Source organism: Condylura cristata, unplaced genomic scaffold, assembly GCF_000260355.1.
Source record: "Condylura cristata isolate star-nosed mole 26May11 unplaced genomic scaffold, ConCri1.0 scaffold00015, whole genome shotgun sequence".
Taxonomy (NCBI): Eukaryota; Metazoa; Chordata; class Mammalia; order Eulipotyphla; family Talpidae; genus Condylura; species Condylura cristata.
The window spans coordinates 48858072-48885579 of NW_004567116.1; the positions used below are offsets into that span (position 1 = coordinate 48858072).

A 27508-nucleotide genomic window follows, 5' to 3' on the forward strand; every position below is an offset into this window, starting at 1 on the left:
CCCCCATGTGCCATCACTGTAATCCCGTGCACTCTTCCTGCCCCAGTTTTGATCCTGTTCCCCTCTCCACCCCTGTAAAATGTCTCTGGTTTATAGTTGTTCATTGTTTATCATTTTTTACTTTATTACAATTGCCCTTTTTTTTTTAACCTGATCCCTTATGCTCCTGCTATGAGTGATACCATCCAGTAGTTTTCTTTTTCTGGAAAGGGTAATTTTCTAGGAAGCTTTGAGATAGTGTGGATGAAAAACACATTTCAAACCTGAAGTTCTGTGCATGTGGAAAATGTTAACATTTGCCACAGCCTGGGCTCCTGGAGAAGCAGAGTTTGAGAAATGGGGAATATTCAGGATGAAATCAAGATGGGCTCCTGGTGTCCACCACTGTGGAAGAGCAGGAGGCAGTATCAGGCCCCAAAGCCTCAGCATAACCCTGAGAAGCGCTGAAACTGAAATGTCACCCCAGAGCTGTTCTGCATGATGACAAGCGGCAATGGGCTAGTGGCTGGTCATGTTTCTTTTCCTGAAGCTCAGCCATGGCTTCACTGCTGTGGGTTATATGGTCAAACCTCAGGGTCAGGAATTCTGATCAGACTTGATATTACAGGGCTCTTGCCATTCTGGGGTTGTTTATCCAGTCTCTGTGTGCATTCTAGAGTCTAGATTCCATTCTAGAAAGAATGGCAAATTCCTCTTCTGTCTTCTATGGAATTTGGGACACTACTGCATTTGGTTTAGTCTGAGACAAACCCTATAGAAATGCTCATAAACAGGATATAAAAGCCAATTAGTTATTTAATCTAAAAACTGGGTGTGCATATGGGAGGGTGAATGCATATGAAGATGTACATACATTGAGTATGAGCTCGCATGGATTGCACTTTGGTGAGTGCTTGTATGTGACCACATGGCTGAGAGAGGCTGTGTGGGCAGGAATGCACATGAGGTTTGGGTGCTGAGGAGAGTGTCGTTGCCTGTGTCGATGTCATTCACTGGCTCTTCAAGCACGGAGCCAGGTATTGTATGGGAAACTGGGGGGCAAGAATAGATGGGACATGGCTCCTGCTTCTGAAAGCTTGTCATCTCTTTGGTGGCAGACAGTTCTGTGGGAGCATTTAGAACATATGGGGCTGGGCATCACATGGGGGAGGTTACCACAATCATACTGGGGACCCAGGGAGGAGCTTCCCTGGGACAGGAGCCCCTTGAGGTGAGTTTTGAAAATGAGTAGGAGTCCCTAGGGGGGCAATGATGGGGAAAGTCTTCCGAGGAGCAGATCTTAGCCTGTAGCTAGGACTGCCCATGGGAGGCACAGAAGGAAAAGTAAGGGAGCATCAGAGGACAGTGAAATTAGTGGAGGCTGAGGTGGGCAGACAGTCCTGAGCCTTCTGCTTTCAGTGAGGATGAAATGTCTTATGAAGAAAGGTCAGAACCAGAGTTTCCTCTTAGAGGTAGGAGCGGGAGGAAGGGGTGTAGGTGGGTGGCAGGTCCAGCTGTCTCTGTGCCATGTTTATGCGGATGTACACACGTGGCTGTGTGTGTCTACGCATCTGGAGTCTGCCGCCACCAGGTGTGCTGCCCACACAGACTTTTTTCCGCTTCCACCCTCAGCCTTGGCAGCCCTGTGGCCCAGGGGGATGCCTTCCTGCTGCTGACACATGCCAGCACATCAGGGAAGGGGGCGGCCAGGGCCTTGCAGGCAGGTGTTTCCTTCAAGGTCAGGGACACTCCTGCCCGCCAGGCATCAGGGCCAGGGGAGGGGTGGACAGAATGGTGACAGGACGGAGGTTTCCACACCCAAGCGTCCCCATGCTGAGTCTTCCCATCTATATGTTTCATTTTAATCATCTAATAATATGCTAATTATGATATTCTGTTTCTTAAAAAGTTATAGTCAATACAACCACTGCCCCCTCCCCTCCATTTATCGCATTTCTTTAGTTCTTAACATGGCTCACAGGGGAAGAGACATTTGATTTTGTAATATGAGCACAAGAACTGCGAGTAGTCTGAAGAGTGATTATGAAATTGGAATCAGGAGTTCTTATGTTGGGGTTCAACTGTATACGTGCTGGCTGTGGTAGTTACTATTCCTCCACCTCAAGCTTTAATAAGACAGGATGGTGATATCTTGTAGGAGTGAATATATAAAGTGCCTAGAAATGCCCAATGTGTATTAAAAACTCTACATCTGAGTTACTACCTCAGCTGTTACTACTGAGTTACTACCTCAGCTGTTACTACGTAGGTCTGTTCCTCACTCACTTAATGAAGTGTGGTGAACTCTTTAGGTCTCATCTGAAAAATGAGGTGTTGGCCAATCTTTTACTCCCAAGGCCATTCCATACCAATTCCTTTTTATCTGGTTGATACTTGGTTTTAAAATTTTCATTTGTCAAACTATATTTGTTAAATAATGACCTATTGTCATCCAGGTTTCTCTTGTGCTTTATGAAATGCTGATTAGCTTGCAGATTTCCTTACTGAGAAAACCTGGATCAGGTGAGGTAATTCCTGAGGGACCATCTCTTACAATCCTAGTTCTGATCTTAGCATCTTCACTACAAGAAGCATGTACCTTCAGAGATTTCTGGCCCATAGGACAGGCAACCAGGTTGGCCATGTACTAAAAGATGCTTCTCATTGGTTCTTGGAGAACTCTGGGGTCCTTGTGCCAATAACTTTTAGGGTTATCATCTTGAGCAGCACATGTTCAAGTCAAGTTAGGAAAAAGAATTTATCCTACTTCTCTGACTAGAATCCCTCTTGGGTCTGGAAAATCCAAGAACAAGTTATTGTGTCCAGGGAAGGCCATTTTTATGGCTATTGATGCTTTGGTCTGAAGAGTCCTTTGTGCCAGTAGTTTCTGTACAGTAGCACTTAAAATTTTTACTATAATCTTGCAAAGTGTCATTATCATTCCCATTGAAGAGAATGGTCTCAGAGATGTGGTCTGCCTAAGTTCAACTAGCATTGTCTAGACTTTCTTTCAGATACTCAATTATAATTCTTATTCTTTTCTGCAGCAGTAATGTTCTCCAGTTTATAAATGAGGAAACTGAAGCTAGAGAAGTGAAGGGACTTATCCAAGGCTACAGAGCTAAGAATTAGTCACTGGGAGCTGAACCTCAGTGTAATGCTCTGTCTTCCACTGTGACAGGCAGCTAACCAACTATGAGGTGCTTGCTTTGGCATCTGGTGAGCCTGTGAGGAGGCATTAGTCCTTGGTGGCTTTCGCCTACCTTGGATGTCATCATTGAACATGCAGTATTTGTTGCGGTATTTGTTGAGCAGACGGAAGGCATTGGCATTGGCAAAGTCTTCAAACTGGATGAGGCAATTTATTCCAAACCTGTGGGCGAGAACACAGAGCCATGATTGCCTCCTTGAGGTTGAACTCTTGCAGTTCCAGCCTGTGCTGGGCAGTCAGAAGGTGCATATGTAGTGTGGCTCGTTCATTGGGGCTTTTGGCTCCTGGACTCTTGAGCTCTGTCCCACCATTTGGACACAGATGGAGAAAGGGGCAAAGCAGAGGCGTGTGGCTTTATGGTCCTTCAAGCCTATATCATTGTCTCTAATGTGGGCTTGTTGCTCTCATGGGCTCTGGATGGCAGACTCTCAGGCAGCTAAGAGGGCAGAGATAGAGCCTTCCTTCCTTGTGGCCTGTAATCATTTAAAATTCCAGCAGAGGGCCCTCCCTGGTGGCATAGTGGGTTAAAGCACAGCACCGCAAGCTTTATCACCACAGATGATTCAGTGCAAGTTCGATCCCCAACCCCAGAGGTGACCCACATGGCTCAGCAGAACTCTCCTGTCTCCCTGCTGCTCCCCTCAGCAGTGTACCTCCTTGATCTGCCTGTTCTGCTCCTCACTCTGTCTCTGGTGAATCCTCTCACCACTCCTGCACCCCAGTTCCGCATGCATAAATAAATATTCAAAAAAAAAAAAAATCCCAGCAGAAAGCTCACTCCAAACTCAACTGCAGGCAGAGTGCCAATCCTCTCCACCACCAGAGCCTGGTGAGCCTCTGTGGCCTCCTAGTATCTTTCTCGGTGATCCTGAGGGTTGGATTTCCTCTAGAGACTGACCTGGGTCCAGAACTATTTCCTCTAAGAAGGATGAAAGGTTGGGAAGGCCACCACACCCAGCTTCTGTTGTTAACTAACCCTATTGAAGTTGTTGTCTAACTTACATGCACATAAGAATCAGTGTGTTGAACTATAGTGATGGCACATGGGTGATTTGGTGATGGGAAACCCAAGGGGATTGCAACTAAAATGGAAAAATGCATAAAAACATGTAAAAATAAACTATTATAAAAAAATAATCAGTGTGTTGTTTAAAAAGCAGATCACCGGGCCCACATCCACCGGGCCCATTTTCACTCAGTGGCACAGGGCTCAGGGATCTGCATTTATCTCCTTCAGCTTCCCTGAGGTATAACTTACAAATATATACACATATATGTATATACACATATATACATGCATATATACACATAGATAGTTTTTATGTATTTAAGTTGTACAATATGATAATTAGTGAGGGTATACTTTATGAACTGATTATCATAATCAAGTTGATCAACACATCCATCACCTCAGATACTTACCTTTGTGTGTGTGTAATGAAGACATTTAAGATGGCATTTTACTGGAGGTTGTGATGTAACAACACCGGAAGGGGGAGATCCTGTACCTCTAAAGTATAAAGATTGTTGTAAACCAAAGTTACCACCATAATATAGGGGTGTACACAGGATTCAGAGTTCATTACCAGTATTCTTACCACAATGTAGAACAATCTGTTTTTACTGACCACCAGTAAAAATCTGATTTTGACAGTCTGAGCATCTTTGAGATACTGCCTTGGTGGATGCAAAAAGGTGCAGAAACTGCTTAGATTGCCTTATTTAAAAATCCACATATATGCAAGGCTACTTCAATCAAAGTTAAAAAATGAATAATTGAAATATCCACATTGGAATTGTCTTCAGATTTCAAGAAAAAGATTGCTTTTCCTAAACACACATACACTCACACACAGCTGGCTTTATAATCTCTTTTTCTTGTTAACATGATCTGTGAAGAAGCTGAGAGGTAAGTTTTTTTGCTCCCTTATAGTAGTTTCTTGGTCAAGGCTTCCTGTACATAGCTTCTTTCCCTTATCCCACTCTTGACCTTTGGTCCTTGTTTGGATAGTTCTGTTATATTTTATCTCTTATTGGAAAACTTTCTGGATGCAAGGACAGCATAAGTATTAAAATATAATTTTTAATATAGGGGTGTACACAGGATTCAGAGTTCATTACCCCCCAGTTGCTGTGGGGAGATTTAAGATCTTACTAGACAAGGGTGGGCATTGGGTGGGCTAATTGTGCATCTTTCTGATGAGGTCTATGAGGGAAAAAGCCACATTGAAATGGTCCAGAAAATAATTTTTCCAACTTAATAATTTTGTGCTTGACTTACCCTGTTCAGTGAAAAGATAGTGGGTAGGCAGATATTTAAAAAAAATAGATTTCATTTCATGGGTCAATTTGTAACTAACAAAGTCAGAAGAGGTCACATTTGTTGAGAAAGAAAGGCCTACCTGGCCAGTAAGGAGGGCGGGGCAATAGTGAGGAGAATGCCCTGTCATTCCCAGCCTGAACCAACTGCTAAGGGCTGGCTTGGGAGTTGCTGTGGGGAGATTTAAGATCTTACTAGACAAGGGTGGGCATTGGGTGGGCTAATTGCGCATCTTTCTGATGAGGTCTATGAGGGAAAAAGCCACGTTGAAATGGTCCAGAAAATAATTTTTCCAACTTAATAATTTTGTGCTTGACTAACCCTGTTCAGTGAAAAGATAGTGGGTAGGCAGATATTTAATCCTATCATGGTCCTTCCAGAAACCTGTTGTGTGGAGTTGTTGTTGGGGGGTGCGGACAGGGCTTCATAAACAGGGACAGGAATGAGATGATGTCATTGACAGTGGTCCAGTGCCAAGAGTGGTGGGTGAGGGCCAGGAGGCTGTGGTCCAAACTGGCACTTCCATACACAACTGATTTTTACTATGTCACTTCTAGATTCAGCTTCAGTTTCTCACCTGTCAAATGGGACAATAATATCTGCCAGTTCACTTTGTGTGTACTGTTGTGAGGATTCAAAACACATCATAGCCTAATAAGGAAGCTTGTATATTCCTCTTTCTTTAATGCTACTAAAAATAAAATGAAAAATACTGCTCACTGAAAATTTCAAAAGTTCTTCATCAGAGTGGGGGATTGTCCCACAAATTTACGCTAAGGTCAGTAGTCTTTGTAATGGCCCAGTGAGGGCATAATGCTAAGTGAAAAAGTCAGAAGGAGAAAGATCAACATTTGGAATATAGAGTAACCACAAAGGGTCAGACTAAAGCAAAATAATAATAAATCCTAGAAATCTGAATGCGGTATTGAGACTACAAGATGGGGAGAGGAGGACGGGGAGCAAAGTCAGAAAGGACTTGTGGTAGAGGGCTTGGGTACTGTGGTGGTGGATGTGGTGTGGCTATGTGCATCTGAGGTGGCGGGGAGGGGCCTGTTGGAAACCAATGTTACCTCAATAAAAAAATTAAATATAAAAAACAAGAATTGGTATATCAATATGGTGGAATATTATTTGGAAATAAAAATAAATGAAATTCTGATGCTACAATATATATGATTTTAGAAAACATGCTAAGTGAAAACAGGCAGAAACGTTTTATTGATTCCTTTTACATGAAAAGACCAGAACAGGCAAATCTGTGACAGAAAGTAAAGTATGGTTGGGAAAAGGAAGGGAGTGGGTCTGACAGTTAGGAAATATGAAATTTCTTTTGGGAGTAATGAAAATGTTCTAGAATTGATGTGTGAGAATATACTGAAAGCGAGTTGTGCACTTTAAATGGGTCAACTGTATGCTTTGTAAATTATAAACTCAATAAACCATTTTACAATGTAAAAAATAAGGATAAATAAAAGAGCATCAGACAAATTCAGAAAGAATAACAACAAATTGTGGACAATGTGCTCCATGGTATATTACTCAGTTATAAAAAAAAAAGATGAGAGAGTGACCTTTGGGGGACATGTGGATAGAGCTTGAGGGACTTATGCTAAGTGAAGCAAGTCAGAATGTGAAAACCAGTTAACGGGTGATTTTGTTCACTTGTGAAAAGAAAACAAACTGGCAAAGTATAACAAGAAATAACACTTAGACTCTGTCAAAAATATGCCAGGGTTTCCTGAGGGAAGTGTGAAGGAAGGTGTGAAGGGAGAAGCACACAGGGAAAGAAGAAATAAGACATTGGCAGGGAGCTTTGATGGGAGGTAAGTGAAGCGTGTACACATATGGAGGTGTGAAGCTGTCCTCCTCAAATTAGTGTGTAAATGATTGACAGTTTAATAATGTTTGAGGAAAAAGTCTGAGGATGACTTTTATATTGTAAGGTGCTGAATGCACATGTCACCCTTTTCACAATTATTCAGTCGCAGAGCAGGTGATGATGGCGGTATCAGTGGTGGGAGGCCTCGTCTCCTAAACTCCCATTCAGCCCTTTGCTTCTCCTACAATAAATAAAACGACAAATCCTCCTCTGCACAATTATTGCGTTATGCTTGCCAAACCAAAATTTACTGTGAATTTTTGTTCAAGGGTGTATAGTTCAAGTATTTGGATGGAGAGGGAGCAACAGAATGTCTTGGTCACAGTGACCTTTTGCTTTATAGAACCTCACATTTCCCCTGTTGCTCCACAACCAGCCTGGAGCAGGAAGTTCCAACAACAAAGCAATGTAGTGCTCATTACCCGCTCCCCCTCCAACATATGACCTTCAAGCAACACCACTCAGATAAAAATAAGGCACAGATTATAAATAAATAGTGCACTATTTATTCTTTCATATTAAATTCAATTTTATATAAGAGAATGCCTCCAGGGAACAATTTGAGTAAATGTAATGCCTCATTAAATTAGGTCATTTCTAACTGGAAATTGAATAAAAAAAGATTACATGAATTGCCCATCCAACAGCCTAAGCTTGAAAACACTTGCTTAGAATTATAGACCTCTAGACTCCTGTCCACATGACTGTCCCTTGCCAGGCCTGGCCCAAGGACTTCTCCTCACGAGAAACCATCCTCACTCTGAACATCACTTTGCTCTTTCAGTCTCTGGCCACAGCCATTATTTCCACCTTCCTCACTTCCACTACACCTGTTGTTCATCTCCATTGAGATCTTTGGACTCTTCACCATTTTCACCCTGCACTGTGTTCTTTATGGCTTTTCACACAGCCATACCACTCTCCATTCTGAACTAACTGTGGTTACTCCAGTTGCTCTTAGCATCATGATCCATCCATCCAGTGGGCTATTTGTTCATTTATTTGTCCAGTCACCTATCAATCCATCCATCCATCCATCCATCCATCCACCCATCCATCCATCCATCCATCCATCCATCCATCCATCCATCCATCCATCCACCCATACACCCATCCATCCATCCATCCACCCATCCATCCATCCATCCATCCATCCATCCATCCATCCATCCATCCATCCATCCATCCATCCACCCGTTCATCTGTCCAAGGATTGAGTACCTTGATAAATGGATACTGTGATTGCTCAATACATGTTTTAGGAAGGGGTGGAAACATGAAGGAGTTGGGCTTGAACTTGTTTGTGAACTTGTTAAATCAATTAAAAGCCAATTCAGAACAAAAGCACATTTTAAAGTGAAATTTAGATAGCGTAGGTAAAAAAGAACCTTTCCTCATTTCCATACAAATATGAGTAAGGGACTTTCATCACAGTGTCAATTTAAATGATAATTATAATTGCCTTGCATATTTACTAAAATGATTATTGCTAACAGTAATAAAACAGCTAAATTTTATTGAGTGTTTATTTTCTGGCATCTCTACATATTTTTTCTCAACTAATCTTCACATGATCTCATAAAGAAGGTGCTGTCTCAGGAGGAATCTTGTGCTACAGATATTGTCACTGGGTGACCCCAATGTGAAATGGGTTGGCCCTTTCCTCCCAACATTATTATGTTACTATCCAGGGGTTATTTGCTTTCTTGAAATTGGAAATTTCTGGCCCTGGAATCTGAATCCAGGTCTATATGATGATACCATACCTTAGCTTATATGTACTTGTGAAAGATAAAGTGAAGTTTAACATAAGTTGGGTTTCTTTGTTTACTGAGAAAGAAATCATCAAATGGAGAAGAAAACAGTCTGCAGACAGGAAAGGTGTGCGTGTTCTCTATCTCTGACATAAGTCCTACAGTCTTGGGTGGTCCATCCCCCTTTCTTTCTGGGTCTCAGTTTCCTGCTCTGAGAGACTGGGATAGCATAGGCTACTTAATACACTAGGAACTTCACTTAGAAAAAATTGCTACAGTCCAAGGTCAGAGCATTCTCAAGTGTCAAAGAAAGAACTTTGAGTCTGTGGAGTCATTCTGAGCTGGAACCCAGCAGACCAGGTGAGACCAGCCAGCCCTAAAGGGGCATCAGGACCCCCGGTCCCACAGGACCCAGCTAAGGCACCAAGTTGAGCTCTGGGAAATTTCCTGATTTAGCATTGCAACATATTGTTTCTATTTATCTGTCCCCTTCTGCACTTTTAAACTTTTCATCTTGGAGTCCTGGCAGGGACTGAGGAACATCTGATGTTTCTCCAGTGGAGAGTTCCTGCGAAAGAGAAAGAGGCAACTCCCAAGGCAGAGAGCTGGCTGCCCAGACCCAGACCCTGGGGACTCATCAAGGAAATGGCCTTGGAGCTCCCAGGGTGGGCATTCCACGACTGGGCTCTCTTGAGATCTCAGGGTTGATAGGTAGATGTTAAATTTTTTCACCCCACACTCAGGCGAGAGGCAGCCAGGAATAATGAGCAGTGAGTGACTCTGCGAAGCACCCCGGGCCAGGACAAGCAGTGCAGGCATCTGCCACCCAGGAGCAGCCTCTGGAAGGGTAAGGAGGTTCTGAGCTAGAGTTCTGTTCTCTCTCCCCTACCCCCAAACATACCAGTGGAATGCTGCCTGGGGATGTCGTGAGAGCAGAACATTCCATGGGTTGTAGACCTAGTTTCTCAGTTCCAAAGGTCAGGACCTGCCATTCTTCAAACACCTGGGGCTGACCTCTTTCAGGCCTGAACAAACATGGGGAGCAAGGGAGAGCAGGTGAATTTGTCCAGCCTGTCTCCAAACAGAATGACTAAAAGCTGCCATTTATATTTCCATGGGAGCCCATTCTGTTCTTCAAAACACACTTTCTCTTCTCTCTCTCTCTCTCTTTCTCTCTCTCTCTCTCTCACACACACACACACACACACACATTCATTCACTCACATGAGAACATGAGAGTTACATAGGAGAGAGCATGGTAAAAATGCAAGTCGCCAGTTGAAACCCAATGTAAAGTTGTTTCTTTTGCTTTTTCCTTCTAGGAACTAGAACTGACAGAATTATGAAAGTTCTAGGTTTCAGTCTCTATTTTACATATTCCATAAACTCTAGTCATTTGAGATTCTCTTGGAAAGATATCCTCTGGCTAAAATTTTGAGAAGCTCTAAATGTTACTTTACATACATACAAATATATGCACTGCGTAATCAAGGTTCTGAGAAATCCTGTGTTAAGTGAACTGTTGATGTTGGGGGGAATGTCAATCGGTACAGCTATTATGGAAAACAAATATGGAGATTTAAAAAATATTAAAAATAGAAATTTCAGTTATCTTATCTGATCCAGTTATCATGTCTGGGTATTTACTCATAGAATACTAAAATACTAATTCAAAGAGATATATGTACCAATATGTTCACTGAAACATTATTTCCAATAGCTAAGGGTTGTAAACAAGCTAAGTGCCTAAGGGCAGGTAAGTGATTAAGATGTCCAGCAAATCAACGACAACAAGGCCCAGAAGTTTGCCACTACTCTAGCAAAGAACTACAAGAAAGGGTTATGCAAATCCCAGAGAGCTGGGACAAAAGGAGAGAGTCCAAATTCAAAATAATGGTGTGAAGATTGAGGGCGTCAGTGTCTCTGCCTGGAGTAGCCTCTCTGTTTCTCTTCCAATTATCTCTACATATCATTGCTCACATGTCTTCTCTAAGTCCTTCCAAGTGACTCCTTCCAGCAGTATCAGTGTGCAAGTTGAAATCAGAAAAGCAAGAGATATAAACTCACAAACCTTCTGTAATATAGGTCCCCCTGGGTGCTCAGCTCTGCTCTTACGTCCCAATAATCCCCCCCACATCCCCACCCAGAAAGTCCAGTTCATAGCAAACTGGGGCCAGTAGGCAGAGATCTCTACAGTGTGGAGCAGGTGGTAGAGTCTGTAAAAATATAAAGGGGCGAGTGTTGTTCTAACAATTCCCGCCTTTAAATTTTTTTCTCACTATTTCTTTGGTGATGCAGGGCTGGGGAGGACAGCCTCAGGAAACTGCCTTTTCTGAGGTGCCAGTATGTTCAAAGAAATAACAGTCACGAAGCATTGCCATGGAAGAAACCTGGTTTTGATTTTGGCTTTTTTTTTTTTTAATATTGATTTTTGCAAGTTTTTTTTTTTTGTTTTGTTTATTTATGGGCCTGTTTCTCTGTTTTTTTTCTATTTTTTTTTCTTTTTGTAGGCTGTTTACAGGCACATGTATGGTTTAGGTGAAAACAAAACATAATAAAGCAAAACACACCAAAACAAACCATCCAGCCTGGCTGCTTAAATGTGAGTAAAACTGCTTTTTCATCACAAAATGGTGAAAAAATGTAGCCTTAGAAAATAGGGTTTGTGCTTATAAGGAAGTAAAGAGGGAACACTTTGTCTTTGCGAATACAAGTAAGATTGCAATTGTATAAAATAGTCCACATGGGATAAATGAAAACCAAAGTAGTTTTCTGTGTCTGTATGTAGTATGTCTGTAAGTCTTTCCTTTGTGTCTAATTGTCCTGGACTTTAGAGGACATAAGACTGGTATAGATACAGCTAGAGAAATTTCAGGATCAGAAAAATAAAGGAAACTGGTACAAATGCTTTTAAGAAGCATGCTCTAGGATAATTTTACTTAATGGGAACTAATTTGAAATTTATTGGATTTATTTGAAGCATGTATGTCTGTAAATTTGTATTGAATATAATTTTTTTTTCTCTTTTATCTGAGTTACTGATGTTGGGAACATGAAGTCTTTTAATGTTGGGCAACATGGGAATTGGAAATTTAAGCTTTTTTCTGCAACCTTAAAACTTCCAAGTGTGGGATCAAAATAAAAATGTAAAGTTTGGCTGTCAGCATTGTGCTGGTGAATTTATTCAGAGCTTTGATTGTAATTAAATGTTTTTTTTTTCTCTAGAAAATTTATGGTAACCTTTGATTGATTGAGGAACTTTGGTTTGACTGTCATCATTGTGACTTGGAGGAGACATGTGGAGAGAGTCATGTAGAGACACCGGGAGGAAAGAGTTGGGGAAGAGACACATGTGTGAAAGGCTGTGAGAGGCTGTTCTTGGTCCTTAGCAGAGATGACAACAGCAGTTATCTTGTCCTCATTGTGGATTATGTAGGAGATTTTGTATTTTTCCCTCTTCTGTTCCAGCACTCTGGGACTTGCATAAACCCTTTCTTGTGGCTCTTTGCCAGGATGTTCCTTAGACCTGTGACAAACTTGGGAATCAGCAGCCCTGCTTCAGGTCAGCTCTGTTTGGCTGGTCATTTGCCCACAGGGTAATGGGTGATTTCAGTTTGCTGTTACTTGGGATCCTCTTCCTCCTGCTGCCCCCCCGCCCCCCTCCTCCTACTGCTCTTCAGCCTTTTCTCCCTCTTGCCTCCCCCTCCCCCTTCTCCTCCTTCTTTCTCCACAGCAATTCAATTAAAAATCTTTCACACTAACAGTCTGTCTCTTTGCCTTTGAATGGATCCCTTTGAGGGCAGGCCCCAACTTAATAGTTTGGGGTTCCTGGATACCCCTTGGTCACATGCTAACACTTCTTTTGGGGACCCAGGGGTTGACAGAGGATTTCCAAGGATGACAGGGAAACCATTCTATAGGCAAGGAAACTGGAAGCCAAGAATTGGAGCTAGCAGGAATATTGACCAGTACTGAGAAAAACAAGTGGAATGAGGCATGATTATTACCTTCAAGTAGAAATAGCAGTGTGGACAGTGACTTTTATATAATGTTGAGGGACAACACAGAACCAAAATGTGGAAATGAGAGCACAGATTTCAGTGTCATTTAAAGCAGACATTTCAATACTGAATGGAAAGCGATTGCAGTCTTGAAGTGAGTTGTGGCCGAACTCCATCTGGCACAGATCCACGCACAGGGCCACACTGGGTCCAGGATGGTTGTCTTAGGCCCCTCCCTTCCCAGGTCCCACACTGGAAAGTCCCCTGGTGTGGGGTGTTGGCAGCCAGTCTGGCAGGTTCCTGTGGCTCTTCTTTTCACCTTCTGGGGAAAATTTTCACCGAGTAACAAGAAAGTCACAGGAAGCAGCAAATTTTGAGCAAAGGTCCTGGCGTTGGGGGGTTGTTATTCAATCACCACTCTGATGGCAATCCGAGCCCAAAAGAAACATTCCAGGAAGAGTATGGCTTTCTTCCTCCATTTCCAGGTTTGTTGGAGCACCTGGGCAAGCACGCACATGACCACATGGTGCCAGAAATCCTTGCGCTGGTAAGAGGGTTGTGCTGATCTTCTGACCTTTGACCTCTCAAAGATCAGAAGCCAGCACTAAGCTTTTGCCCCTGCTCCCACATATTAAAGAAATGATAAGTATAAGACATGTTAGAGGTTTCGCTTAAGCTGTGGTGGTAATCACTTAGCAATATATAACAGTAGCCAATCAGCATGCTGTACAACTTAAACTTACAAAATGTTATATGCCTGTCATATCTCATTGGAAATAAAAGAAATGCATCCATCATACCAGTAGCTAAAGAGTTTAAAAAATGGGAGTTGATGGTAGATCCCTCCAAGCCTGATGGTGATAACTGGTGGGTACCACACTACCCTAGAACAAGCTGCAGAGAGGGGATGCGAGTATGCTAAGTTTTCAGAGAGTGTCTTCTCATTTATCCTCCTCACTTTCTGTTTCGAGAAGGTGATTGGAGTGTGATGGACTGTCTTCTCTGTCATGGGAAAGAACAGAGAGTGTATTCGAGTTAGAGGGTGGGTGCTAGAAAAGACCATCTAGGTTCAAGCTTGGTGTTACCATTTGCTTAGTATGAACTTAGGTGAGATTCATAACTTTCCTGTGCCTAACCTGTAGTGTGCATTCATTCACTCATGTTTACTGGGAACTCAGGCTGTAGTAGGAATTATCTGGGTGCTTGACATACAACAGTGGACCAAAAGCCAGGAGTCAGGATGTGTCTCTAAAGCTGCTATTTTAATGGAATAGGACAATAATTGTATCAATTTAATATTGCATTAGATGGGTTAATGTATGCAAATGGCTTTGTTATCTGAAGGTGATTACATTAGTCCAGCACTCAGTCAACTGAAGGTGAAGATTGGGATGTTTGCTCTCTTATTTGCTTGCTAATTCATATATATATATATGTGTATATATATATATGTATGTATATACATGTCAAAGAATTGTCTGTAGGGAAGAATTATTGCCTAACTCATGATTTAAAAAGCCATTATTTTTTTCTAACTGCAAGAGAATGCTTATATACAATCAAACATCATAGAAATGAATAACACTGGAAGAAAAATCCCTGACAAAACCTTCCTTTAATTGTGTTCACTGCTAACAGTTTGGTTTATATATCTCCTAACATAGTCTTTCTTTACATAGCATACACATATACATATATAAAATATGTATATATAAGTATATTTATATTTAAATAATGTCATATTGTTTTTAAGTATCAAGACTCTTTCATCCAAATATGTCACTAATAAACACTTCACCCACTGTTTTGTGTGGGTGCCAATCTCCTCCCTCTCTCTTTAGCAGTGAAAAGGTGATACATTTTTCTCGAGGACAAGAAATCCACAATTTGTTAAGTTTGCAATATAACAACAACAACAAAAAGTTAGAAAAGCAGATGATAAAGCTGTTACTGTTCACATGGACTAAAACAAAATAACCAGGATGTCTCTCTGTTGCTTATTACACCAGCTCTTCCCAGGTTAATACTTCTGATTACCATGCACAGATCACCAGTGTCAAACTTGTTGAAATCTGTAATCTTGCTGGTTTCCCAATCAATCTGAATGGTGTTATTCACCTCAATGAGGAGATCAGGAGAACAGGTGGTATTAGCATCATGGGTGACCAGAGAAGGAATTCCTTTGGTGTCCTCTAGTGTTTCTCTCACTTTGTACAGCTTGTACTTAGCATCCTTGGGTGCAATGCAATAAACAGCAAAGCTACCCTGAGTATCATAGATCAGTCAGAAATTCTCTCCAGTCTTATCAATGCTGATGACATTCATAATACCAGCAGGGTAGGTTCTATCAGTGTTGTCCTTGCATCAGTCTTAATGAACTGCTGCATACAAACTTCCTTTCCTGGTAGAGCACACTTATTCCTTAGGAAGACATTTGCTCAACTTGTGGGGACTGGTGGATGGAGGAAGAGCAAACACTTCCATCCATGTATCCAACATCCAATGCGTTGGTGACACGGTTCACTTCAGATGTTTCTTAGAACCGTGATGAGCCATGGCTTCACTAGGCAGGGGAAGAGTATACTTACCTTAAAAGAATCATTTGTTTTTAGGATTTTCCCCTAGCTATCACATTAGGGTAAAAATAATTTAGTTAAACCAAGTAAAAGGGAAAGTAGAGTAAGATGTGGCTGTGTATGTTTCTGTGTGTGAATGAACAAGACAAAGAGGAAATGAGAATACAGATAGCATGGGCTTGTTAGGAGTTAATACATCCTTCCTGACATGGAATGATGAGTCTTGGATATGAGGGTTCCACTCTGGCCCCTCTTTTCTTTGCCTCAAGAATGTCTTTTTCATCAATAGTAGCTTAGAAAACTCTTTCCTGACAAACATTTTGATGTCCTTGCTTCCTTCTGTATGACCAGGAGTAGCAATGAATGTGAGAATACATGCAGCTAGTACATTTTGAGGATTTGGGTTTTCTGATGGTGTCTTGTCTTAACACTAATGTAGGGCTGGATTTCCAGATCTCTGATTTTCATTTACAGAAGTTGCATTTGGTTCTTTTTCAAATATGAATTATTCCCCCCCACCCCCCAAGGTGTTAGGTACTTTCCTTATTAATTCATTCTTATATGTTGTGTTCATTCTTATGGATATGTCTTATATATGTTTAATACATTTAATTATAACTGCTTTACTATAAAGCAGAATGTGACTCAGAATATTCCATTTCCTTGGGGTTTTAATTCTCATATTAGCTGTGAATCTGATTTTCTCACATTGTGGATTGTTTTTATGTGGCTCATGATTGATTTTCATTGAGGTCTTGTTTTTCCCTCTTAAGGGAGTCATGGAACATGTACAGTGGTTGTGGAAATCTTCCTATAGAGAAGTTTGACTTTCCCTTCTTTCAGGTTTTCTAACCATATCACTGGTAGGACATTTTATGTTCTTTTTTTTAACTTGAGCATTTTGACATATGTGCATATTGTAAGTGTGCATTTTAAATCCACATGTGGTGAAATGAAAGCTGGGTGTTTTGATTTCTTCCACATTCCTCTTCCTATCGTCCCATTATTATTTCCCAGGGTTTAGTTTAAAAACCATAGGGTTGGATGGGTGAAGGCTTTTCCACCTTGAATCTGTACACCCTCCTGTTTGGTTTGGAGGTGTATTAAGGGCTATCCTCTCCTATTAAATCTTATTCTGAAACTATATACCTTCTCCTCTTGTGGGGTCAGTCTTCAGAAACATTTGCACAACCCTTGCTTTTTCTGCATGTGTATGTCCTCCACCTGCTTCCTCAGATTCAGTTCTGAATCAATACAATTTCCATCTGTTCTTAACTATCCCTGATTCTTCCTTTCTCTGAATTCCAATTAAGCCAAAAATCAATGCCAAACAGATGAAGTCTTCACTTTAATTATTTCCTGTTGAAAATGTTGTCTTTGTGGAAGGTATCTAGATTCTTGATGGCATGACCCATGATTTTATTTCCTTTGAATCTCTAGAGTTTTCAGTGGAGTGTCATGTCATGTATTCAAAATACATCTTTAGATTTGTAATTTTTTCTTTTTGCTGGAAATGCATGATTTTTTTTGTTTGTTTGTTTCTGCTTCCAGCTTTCCCAGGACTTCCAGGACGAGTTTTCAATCTTCAGTGGTGAAATAAAGCTCAGTTTCTGACAGCTGACTATAGAACCTGATGCTACTATTTTTTTTTTTTTTGCCAGAAAACTGCATCCTTTCTTGGGACAAATTAAAAATGTCAAATTCCAAAACATAGACATATTTATTGTGGGGAGATGTGACTTTCTGTCCATCTATAGGAAGCTTTTATAGGAAATTGCTTGAGGGAGATAGTCACAGGTGTGTTTATCTAACAAATGCATTTGCATCTCCCTTTCCAGCTCCTTAGCTGTCTTGGGGTCAGGGTCCCAGGCTGGGGGTGTCAGAACCCTGCATGTACAGCATACTGGGGAATGGCAGCTCTGAGTCCTAATTAGATTGTATGTTCAGGGGTGGAATGCTTGGAAGTGCTTTTCCCACAGTGCAAGTCCACTTAGTCCAGGCTTAAAAGCCATGAAGTTGTTCAGGGCAAAGCAACCAGGGGCACAGCACTACCTGTGAGGTTATCATACAAGAAGAAAACTCAGGAGCAGCAGATGTGTTGTGAAGATGGAGTACAGAGTGCTTGGCTCTTGCTCAAGGAAGCTTCAAAACTACAGAAGCCCGGAGCTCAAGTCAGCCTACATGGCATGGGTGCTGGAATGGGTAATTATTTTATCTTTATTTTCTTTAAAGATTTTATTTATGTACTTGTGCATACAAAACTGGGGTACAGGCCAGAGGTGCAAGGATGATGAGAGGATTCACCAGAGACAGAGTGGGGAGCAGGACAGACAGATCAACAAAGTACACTGCTGAGGGGAGCATTGAGCAGGTCAGGAGAGGTCTACTGTGCCATGTGGGCCACCTCCGGGGCTGGGGATCGAACTTGTACTGAAGCAGCTGTGGCCAGCTTCACAGTGTTGCATTCCAACTCGCTGTGCTACTAGGGAGGGCCACTGGAGTGGGTAATTTGTTAAATAAGTTTTTATTAAGGTAACATTGGTTTATAGTGTTATATGTTTCAGGTGCGCAGTGCTGTAATTTTTACAGTGCTGTAATTGTAAAAACTACATCAACATCACTACTGAAGTTCCAGTTTTCCTTTCACTCACCCCCTCCCAAGTGACTGTTAGCATTATTTGATACATTCCCTGCCTATATTTGTAACTGCTACTATTTTCTCTTACATTTCCAGGCTGCAGCACCTATAATTCTGGCTGCCCCCTTCCTAGGTGGGATAAGTTGTGGTATTGCTGTTGCACTATGGTGTGAACTGCAGGTATTTACTGTAGGATGGGGTGTGAATATGTGTGTGTGTGAGAGAGAGAGAGAGAGAGAGGACCAGAGATAGGCAGTTGTAGAAGAGACTCAAAAAAATGTCTGGACACTAAAAAGTATATAGCAAAAAATATTTAAGAATTAAAAAAATTGGAATGACAAGGTATTACAAGGTAATATCAAGGTATTACATTAAATTTCAGGAGTGAATCATTGAGAAACACTATGTGTATATATTGTATTAAATGCATTGCTAAAAGTCCAGTTTTGTTCTTCCATGCCAGACTGTTGTTCCCCTTTCCCAAATTCCCCTACCCTCACTTCTGGTAACCACTAATTGGATTTAGAGGACACAAGTTTATTTTTGTTGCATTTACTTCATCTGTTTTCTCTACATACCACATATGAGTGAAATCATATGATGTTTGTTTTTCTCTGTATGGCTCCGTGAAGCTTAATTCCCTCTAGATCCATCCGTTTGTCGTGAATGGCAGGACTGAATCTTGCTTTTTTTAAAAAATAACTGAATAGTGTTCCATTGCACATATATACCAGGCTTTCTTTTTCCACTCATTAATTCAGGGGTGCTTAGGTTGTAATTAGTGCTGCACTAAACATGGGGGTGCATATATCTTTTCAAATTAGATTTTTGCATTATTTTCTAAAAGATATATTTATTTGTGCATACAGAACTGGGGTATAGGCCAGAGGTGCAGGGGTGGTGAGAGGATTCACCAAAGACAGAGTGGGGAGCAGAACAGGGAGATCGACAAAGTACACTGCTGAGGGGAGCAGCGGGCGGGTCAGGAGAGGTCTGCCACGCCATGTGGGTCACCTCCTGGGCAGGGAGGGCTCGAACTCATGCTGAAGGAGATTTAACTTATTAGTGCTGTGCTATAACCTGCTGCACAACCAGGGAGGGCCCAGAGTTTTGCATTTTTCAGATAAATAAATCCCAGAAGTGGGATAACTGTAGTGTATGGAATTTCTACTTCTATTTTTTTTTTAAAGAAATCTCCATTTTGCTTTCCACCATTGCTGCACTAATTCACAATCCCCTAAATGTATAAGGGTTCCATCCATTTCAATACTTGTTATATCTTATCTTTTGGAATAATAGTTGTTCTCACAAGTGTGAGGTTACATCTCAATGTTGTTTTGGTTAAAATTCCTCTATTAATAAGAGAAGATGGCTGTATTTTTATGTACTTATTGCTCAATTTATTTATTTATTTATTTAAAGAATTATTTATTTATTCATACAGAACTGGGGTATAGGCCAGAGATGCGGAGGGTGAGAGGATTCACCAGGGACAGAGTGGGGAGCAGAACAGGCGGATCAGAGGAAGTGCACTGCTGAGGGGAGCAGCTGGTGGGTCAGGAGAGGTATGCGGTGCCCTGTGGATCTCCTCCGGGGCAGGCAGGGATGGAACTCATGCGGAAGTGGCTTAAGCTTCTTAGTGCAGTGCTTTAACCCGCTGAGCCACTATGGAGGGCCCTGCTCAATTTATTTTTTAAGATTATAAGCCTTTTTTTTTTTTAAGATTTATTTATTTTTGCATACAGAACTGGGGTACATAGGAGCTAGAGGCGTGGGCAATGAGAGGCTTCACCAGAGACAGAGTGGGGAGCAGAACAGGCAGATTTATGAAGTACACTGCTGAGGGGAACAGTAGGCCGGTCAGGAGAGGTCTGCTGCGCTGGCGCTGGGGATCGAACTGGCAGAGATTGAACTGGTGGGGATTGAACTGGTGGGGATAGAACTGGTGGGGATCGAATTGGCGGGGATCAAACTGGCGGGATCCAACTGGCACTGAAGTGGGTGTGGCTAGTTTGCAGAGCTGCGCTTTAACCGGCTGCGCCACCAGGAAGGGCCTTCTTATTGAGTTTTAAGAGTTCTCTGTATGTTTTGACTATTAAGTCCCTGCTATATGGTTGATGCACAAATATCTATTCAGTAGAATGTCTTTCTTTTTTTTTTTAAATATTTATTTGTTTATTCATACAGAACTGGGGTACAGGCCAGAGGCTCAGGGGCAGCGAGAGGCTTCAACAGAGACAGAGTGGGGAGCAGAACAGGCAGATCGAGGAAGTACACTGCTGAGGGGAGCAGCGGGCGGGTCAGGAGAGGTCTGCCGCGCCATGTGGTCACCTCCAGGGCAGGCGGGGATCGAACTCATGCGGAAGCGGCTTTAGCTTCTCAGTGCTGTGCTTCAACCTGCTGCGCCACCAGGGAGGGCCTAGAATGTCTTTTTTTTATGCAAATTTCTTTCATGATGCAACTTTTTAGTTTGATATCGTTTCATTTGTTTATTTTTTTCTTTTTTTTTTAAAGATTTATTTATTTTGTACATACAGAACTGGGGTACAGGCCAGAGGCTCAGGGGCAGCGAGAGGCTTCAACAGAGACAGAGTGGGGAGCAGAATGGTTGATGCACAAATATCTATTCAGTAGAATGTCTTTCTTTTTTTTTTTAAATATTTATTTGTTTATTCATACAGAACTGGGGTACAGGCCAGAGATGCGGAGGGTGAGAGGCTCCACCAGAGACAGAGTGGGGAGCAGAACAGGCAGATCGACGAAGTACACTGCTGAGGGGAGCAGCGGGCGGGTCAGGAGAGGTCCCCCGCGCCATGTGGTCACCTCCAGGGCAGGCGGGATTCGAACTCATGCAGAAGTGGCCTTAGCTTCTTAGTGCTGTGCTTTAACCCGCTGCGCCACCAGGGAGGGCCCTATTTTTGCTTTTATCAACATGTGTGGAGTCAAATCCCCAAACTCATCTGTAAGGCCGATGTCAAGAATTACATTGCATATGTTTTGATTTACCTATGGTTTTAAGTCTTACATCCAAATTTTTGATCTGGATGAAGTAATTTTTGTGTGTGGTGCCAGAGAGAGGTGGTGTAGTTTCATTCTTTTGCATGTGACTAACTAGTTTTCCTGACACCATTTATTGAAGAGATTTTCCTTGTCTATTTTAAGTTCTTGACTCCTTTGTTGTTAATTAGTTATCCATATGTGTGTGGTTTTATTTCTGGACTCTCAATTCTGTTCCATTATTCTGTGTTTCCATTTTTATTCTAATACCAAGTTGTTTCAATTATCACTTTGTAGAACAATTTGACATCAGGGAACATGATACATATCTTCATTTTTGTTTTTCTCAGAAGTGTTTTTGCTATTTCCGATATTTTCTAGTAAATCACATGATTTTCTGTTCTATTTCTGTTTATTAGAAAATTATAAACTATTGGTGTTTATTAGAAAATTATAAACTATTTATTTATATATGTTTCACATCAATGTTCATTGTTGTACAATGTTTTCTATCTCCTCAGGTATAGTATTCATGGAACTCCTACCACCAATTCAACTGTGCACCATCTCCATAGTCCCTTCTGCTCTTTCCACCCTCATTTTGATCCCACTACCTACCCCTTCCTTGTGGAATGTCTATGAGATATAGTTATCTGTTAATTTCTTTTTATTTATTGTTATTATGTTTTCCCTCAATTCTTATTTGGTTCCCCTATATTCCTCCTATAAGTGAAACCATCTGATATTTTTCTTTTTCTTTCTGACTTAGTTCACTGATCATAATCCCATCTAGCTCCATCCATATTGCTGTGAATGGCATGAGTTTATCTTTTTTAATTGCTGAATAGTACTTCATTGTGTATACATATTTACAGCTCATCTTCTTGATCCAGTCATCTGTTTTTGGGCATTTGGGTTGTTTCCAAGTCTTACCTGTTATAAGTAGTGCTACAATAAACATAAGGGTGTGGAGTATTCTTTTGAATTAATGTTTTTTGTATTCTTTGGGTATATTCCTAGGAGTGGAATTTCTGGGTCACATGGTAACTCCATTTTAACAGTTTGAGGAAACTACACATAGCTTTCCATAGTGGTTGGATCAGTTTGCATTGCTACCAGCAGTGTAGGAGAGTTCCTTTTCTCCACATCCTTCCAACATTTGTTGTTGTTAGTTTTTTTGTAATATGTGTCATTCTCACTCAAGGTGGTATCTCATTGTGGTTTAGATTTGCATTTCTCTGATTATAAGGGCTATTAAAAATTTTCATATTCCTGTTGGTCATTTGCATTTCCTCTTTGGAGACATCTTTTTAGCTATTCTACTCATTTTTTTTTTTTGACTGTTACATCCTGCAACCTTAGTAAACTGGTTAATTGTTTTGATTAGTTTTTCTGTGGAGTTTTAAGGGTTTCCCATGCAAATTATCATATCATCTGCAAATAAGGATAGTTTTACGTTTTCTTTCCCTATTGGATTCCTTGTACGTCTTTTTTCTCTCTTATTGCTCTGATGAGGACTTCCGGTATTATGTTAAAGATCAGTGATGATAATGGACATCCTTGTCTTGTTCCTGATCTCAAAGGAAAGGCATTTAGCTTTTCTCTGTAATAATAATATCGGCCGTGGGTTTGTCATATATGGCTTTTATCATGTTGAGGTTTGTTCCTTCTATCTGAGGATTTCGAGGGCCTTTAACATAACCGGATGTTGAATTTTGTCAAATGCCTTCTCTGCATCCATGAGTATGAGTTTTCTGTCAGTTGATGTGGAGGATTACATAATTGATTTTTGGATGTTGAACCATCTTTGTGCTCCTGGAATAAAGCCCACTTGGTCATGGTGTATTATTCTTTTAATGCATTTTTGGATTCTGTTGGCTAAGATTTTATTGAGGATTTTTGCATCAGTGTTCATTAGGGAGATTGGTCTGAAGTTTTCTTTTTCTGTGTTGTATTGATAGGTTTTGGTATTAGTGTGATGTTGGCTTCATAGAAAGTATTTGGTAGTTTTCCTTCTTTCTCAATTTTTTGGGTAGTCTGTGCAGAATAGGCACTAGTTCTTTTCTGAACATTCGGTAAAATTCATCTGTAAATTTATTCTGGTCCTGGGCTTTTGTTGTTGGGGAGGATTTTAATTATTGCTTCAATTTCATTGCTTGTAATTGGCCTGTTTTATTTCTTCTTTATCTAGCTTGGATGATTGTTGAGTTGTAGGAATTTGTCCATTTCTTCTAGATTGTTGAACTTGTTTCTATATAGTTGTTCATAGTATTCTTTAATTTTTCTTTTGATTTCTGCCATATATGTGTGATTTCTTCTTTCATTTATAATCCTGTTTATTTGCACTTATTCCTGAATCTGATTATTCTTTTGATTTCTACTGAGTCGGCTGTAATTTTTTCTCTTTCTTTTATGATCCTATGTATTTGTATTTTCTCTTGTTTTTTCTTTGAGCCTGGCTAGATGTTTATCTATTTTGTTTATTTTTTGAAGAGCTAACTTTTGGTTTTGTTGATCTTGTGGGTTGTTTTCTTAAATTTCTATTTCATTTGTTTCTGCTTTGACTTTTATTACTTCCTTTCTTCTACCTTATTTTTTTGTAGTTCTTTGAGATAGGAGATTAGGTTGTCGCTTTGAGTTCTGTTTTTCCCTTGATGTAAGCTTGTATTGCCTTATTTTTAATTTTTTTTAAAGATTTATTTATTTGTGCATACACTGGGGTACAGGCCAGAGGCTCAGGGGTGGTGAGAGGCTTCACCAGAGACAGAGTGGGGAACAGAACAGGCAGATCACAGAAGTACACTGCTGAGGTGGGTCAGGAGAGGTCTGCCACACCATGTGGTCACCTCCAGGGCAGGCGGGAATCAAACTCATGCGGAAGTGGCTTTAGATTCTCAGTGCTGTGCTTTAACCCGCTGCGCCACCAGGGAGGGCCCGTCTTATTTTTAATTTTATTTATTTATTTTTTAAAGATACATTTATTTATGCACAAAAGAATGGGGGTATAGGCCAGAGGTGGTGGAGGTGAGTGTATTCACCAGAGACAGAATGGAGAGCAGAATAGGTGAATTGACTGAAATACACTGCTGATGGGAGCAGTGGATAAGACAGGAGAGATCTGCCACACCATGTGGGTCACCTCCCTGGCTGGTAATCAAACTGGTATTGCAGTGGCTGCAGATAGCTTCATACTGCTGAGCTTTAACTCGTTGCACCACCAGGGAGGGACCCTGTATCGGTATATACTTTCCTATTATTATTACTTTTGTTTTGTCCATACATTCTGGAAAGTTGTGTCTTCATTGTTGTTCATCTCAAAGTATTTTTCAACTACTTTGATCTCCTATTTAAGCCAATGGTCTTCTAGTAGTTTGAGTTTCAATCTCAATTAAGTGAGAAGTTTCCTTGCTTTCTTTTCATGGTTTACTTCTCTCTAGTTTAATATCTCTATGATCGGAGAAGACAGTTGGTATGATTTTGATCTCAACGTATCTGTTGATGTTTTTCGTATGGCCCAATACATGTTCAATTCTGGAGAATGATCCATTCGTACTTGAGAAAAATGTATACTTGCATTTTTTTTAAGTGTGATATTCTATAGATATATCTGAAGCCCATGAAGTCTAAGTCTTTATTTAGGGCTCTAGTGTCCTTGTTTATTTTTTTGTCTTGTTGATCTGTCCATGTTGAGAGTGGAGTGCTGAAGTCTACTATATTTATGTACTTTCTCTAATGTCTATTTTCAGAACTGATAATAATTGCCTGATATATTTTGACATTTCTTCATTTGGTGAGTTTGTGCTGATTAGCATTATATCTTATTGATATATTGTCCTGATAATCATAATGCAGTGACTATCTATGTCTCTTTTTATCTTTTTCAGCCTGAAGTCTCTTTCACCTGATATAAGTACAGCTGTGTCTACTTTCTTTTGTGACCCATTGGCTTCGAGTATTGTTTTATAACCTTTCAGTCTATGTTTATCTTTTGTAGTTAAATATATGTAGTTTTCTGGAGACAACAGAGGATTTTGTTTTTTAATCCAGCCTGCAACTTTTTTTCTTATTATTGATGAATTTAGTACATTTATATATAGGGTCAGTATTGGTACATTGGCATCTGTTTTTGCCATTTTGTTAGTCTTTCTGTGATTTTTTCACCCTACCTTATCCTGTTTTTCCTATACATTCCTCTCTTTGGTTTTGGCTTTGGGACTTTTCTGTAGTATCTTTTGGAGTAGGGGATTAGTAGTAATGAGTTTCTGGAGTTTTTGTTTTTCTGAAAAGGTCTATATTTTACTTTCATAGAGGAGGGAGAACTTTCACGGTAAAGTATTCTTGGCTGGACTTTGTTGGCTGTCACCTCATGATGGCAGTGTTGGAAGCAGTGTAGAATAAAGATAACTCAAAGTCCAAGTGTGGGAGAGAGAGAGAAAGGGCGCGAGAGAGATTGAGGTATCATGAAGGGCTTACATCTCTGGAGATACAGTGACTTCCCCACAGGAGACTTGCCAGTCTCCTTCATGCTTGGGAAGTTCTCTTTGATTATCTCCATCTCCTTGAATAGTTTCTTAGTTCCTTCATCTCTCTTCTCACCTTTTGGAATTCCTATAACTCATTTTTCTTTTACTCATGGTGAAGTAATGAAGTCTTTACTCATGAAGTGTTTTTTCATTCTTTTTCCTTTGTACTTCTATTCTATTTCCTTTTCTTTTTGTTTTTTTTTTTTAAGATTTATTTATTTGTGCTTACAGAACTGGGGTACAGGTCAGAGGCTCAGGGGTGGTGAGAGGCTTCACCAGAGATAGAGTAGGGAACAGAACAGGCAGATTGACGAAGTACACTGCTGAGGGGAGCAGCGGGTGGGCGGGTCAGGAGAGGTCTGCCACACCATGCGGTCACCTCTGAGGCAGGTGGGAATCGAACTCATGAGGAAGTGGCTTTAGATTCTCGGTGCTGTGCTTTAACCCGCTGTGTCACCAGGAGGGCCCTATTTATTATTATTATTTTTAAAGATTTATTTATTTGTGCATACAGAACTGGGGTACAGGCCAGAGGCTCAGGGGTGGTGAGAGGCTTCACCAGAGACAGAGTAGGGAGCAGAACAGGCAGATTGACAAAGTACACTGCTGAGGGGAGCAGTGGGCGGGTCAGGAGAGGTCTGCTGCACCATGAGGGTCACCTTCTGGGGGGCAGGGATTGAACTCATGCTGAAGTGGCTTTAGCTTCTCAGTGCTGTGCTTTAACCTGCTGTGCCACCAGGGGGGCCCTATTTATTATTATTTTTAAAGATTTATTTATTTGTGCATACAGAACTGGGGTACAGGCCAGAGGCTCAGGGGTGGTGAGAGGATTCACCAGAGACAGAGTAGGGAGCAAAACAGGCAGACTGACGAAGTACACTGCTGAGGGGAGCAATGGGCAGGTCAGGAGAGGTCTGCTGCACCATGAGGGTCACCTTCTGGGGGGCAGGGATTGAACTCATGCTGAAGTGGCTTTAGCTTCTCAGTGCTGTGCTTTAACCTGCTGTGCCACCAGGGAGGGCCCCTTTTTGGAATTTTTTTTATATCTTTTCCTTTGGAAGTACTGATTTATTCTTCCATTTCAATTTCAATTCTGTTTTTGTTACTTTCCCCAGAGTTCTTTAGTTTCTCTGTTAATCTTTTACTATCCTTTGTTCCCTTCATTTATTTCTTTAAAGATTCAATTTTATTCTTCAGTTCCTTAATTATATTTCTCATATCATTCTTTTCCTTTTCATCTTCTTTCTGTTTTTAATCATGGCAATTCTGTATTCTCTATCTGGAAGGCAGAAACATTCTTTCATGTCACTGCTGTTGAGTTCTGGGGGCTGATTTTCTTTTAGTGGTGTGTCTTTTCCCAGGATGCTTGCTTGATTATTTGGAATTTTCCTTCTCCCTGTCTTTGTTTTCTAATTTGTTCTAAGCATTAGGCTACTGTGCCACTGGTACTAGTGGTCATTTCTTTGGGGTGCTCCTACTAGGTTGTCAGGAACTGGTGGCTAGATTGAGTCTGGCACTGTCACGCCAGACTCCAGGATAGTGGAGGAAAAGATAGTGATGCTGTGGATGCGTTTGATGAGCGCTGTTCCTGAGGATCGGTGAGTGTTTGTATGCTACTGCTCTCCTCCCC

At 41.0% G+C, this 27508-nt stretch overlaps 1 protein-coding gene and 1 pseudogene across 1 annotated transcript in view; both read right to left on the bottom strand.

The window, feature by feature from the left end:
* ME3 (malic enzyme 3, NADP(+)-dependent, mitochondrial) overlaps window positions 1-27508 on the bottom strand; it is a 189255-nt gene that overhangs the window by 16978 nt on the left and 144769 nt on the right. Inside the window, exon 7 of the mRNA XM_004683273.2 lies at window positions 3243-3352. Coding sequence (XP_004683330.1) covers window positions 3243-3352 — 110 coding nt within the window. The remainder of the gene's footprint in view (window positions 1-3242; window positions 3353-27508) is intronic.
* On the bottom strand, window positions 14939-15700 carry LOC101620547 (annotated as a pseudogene).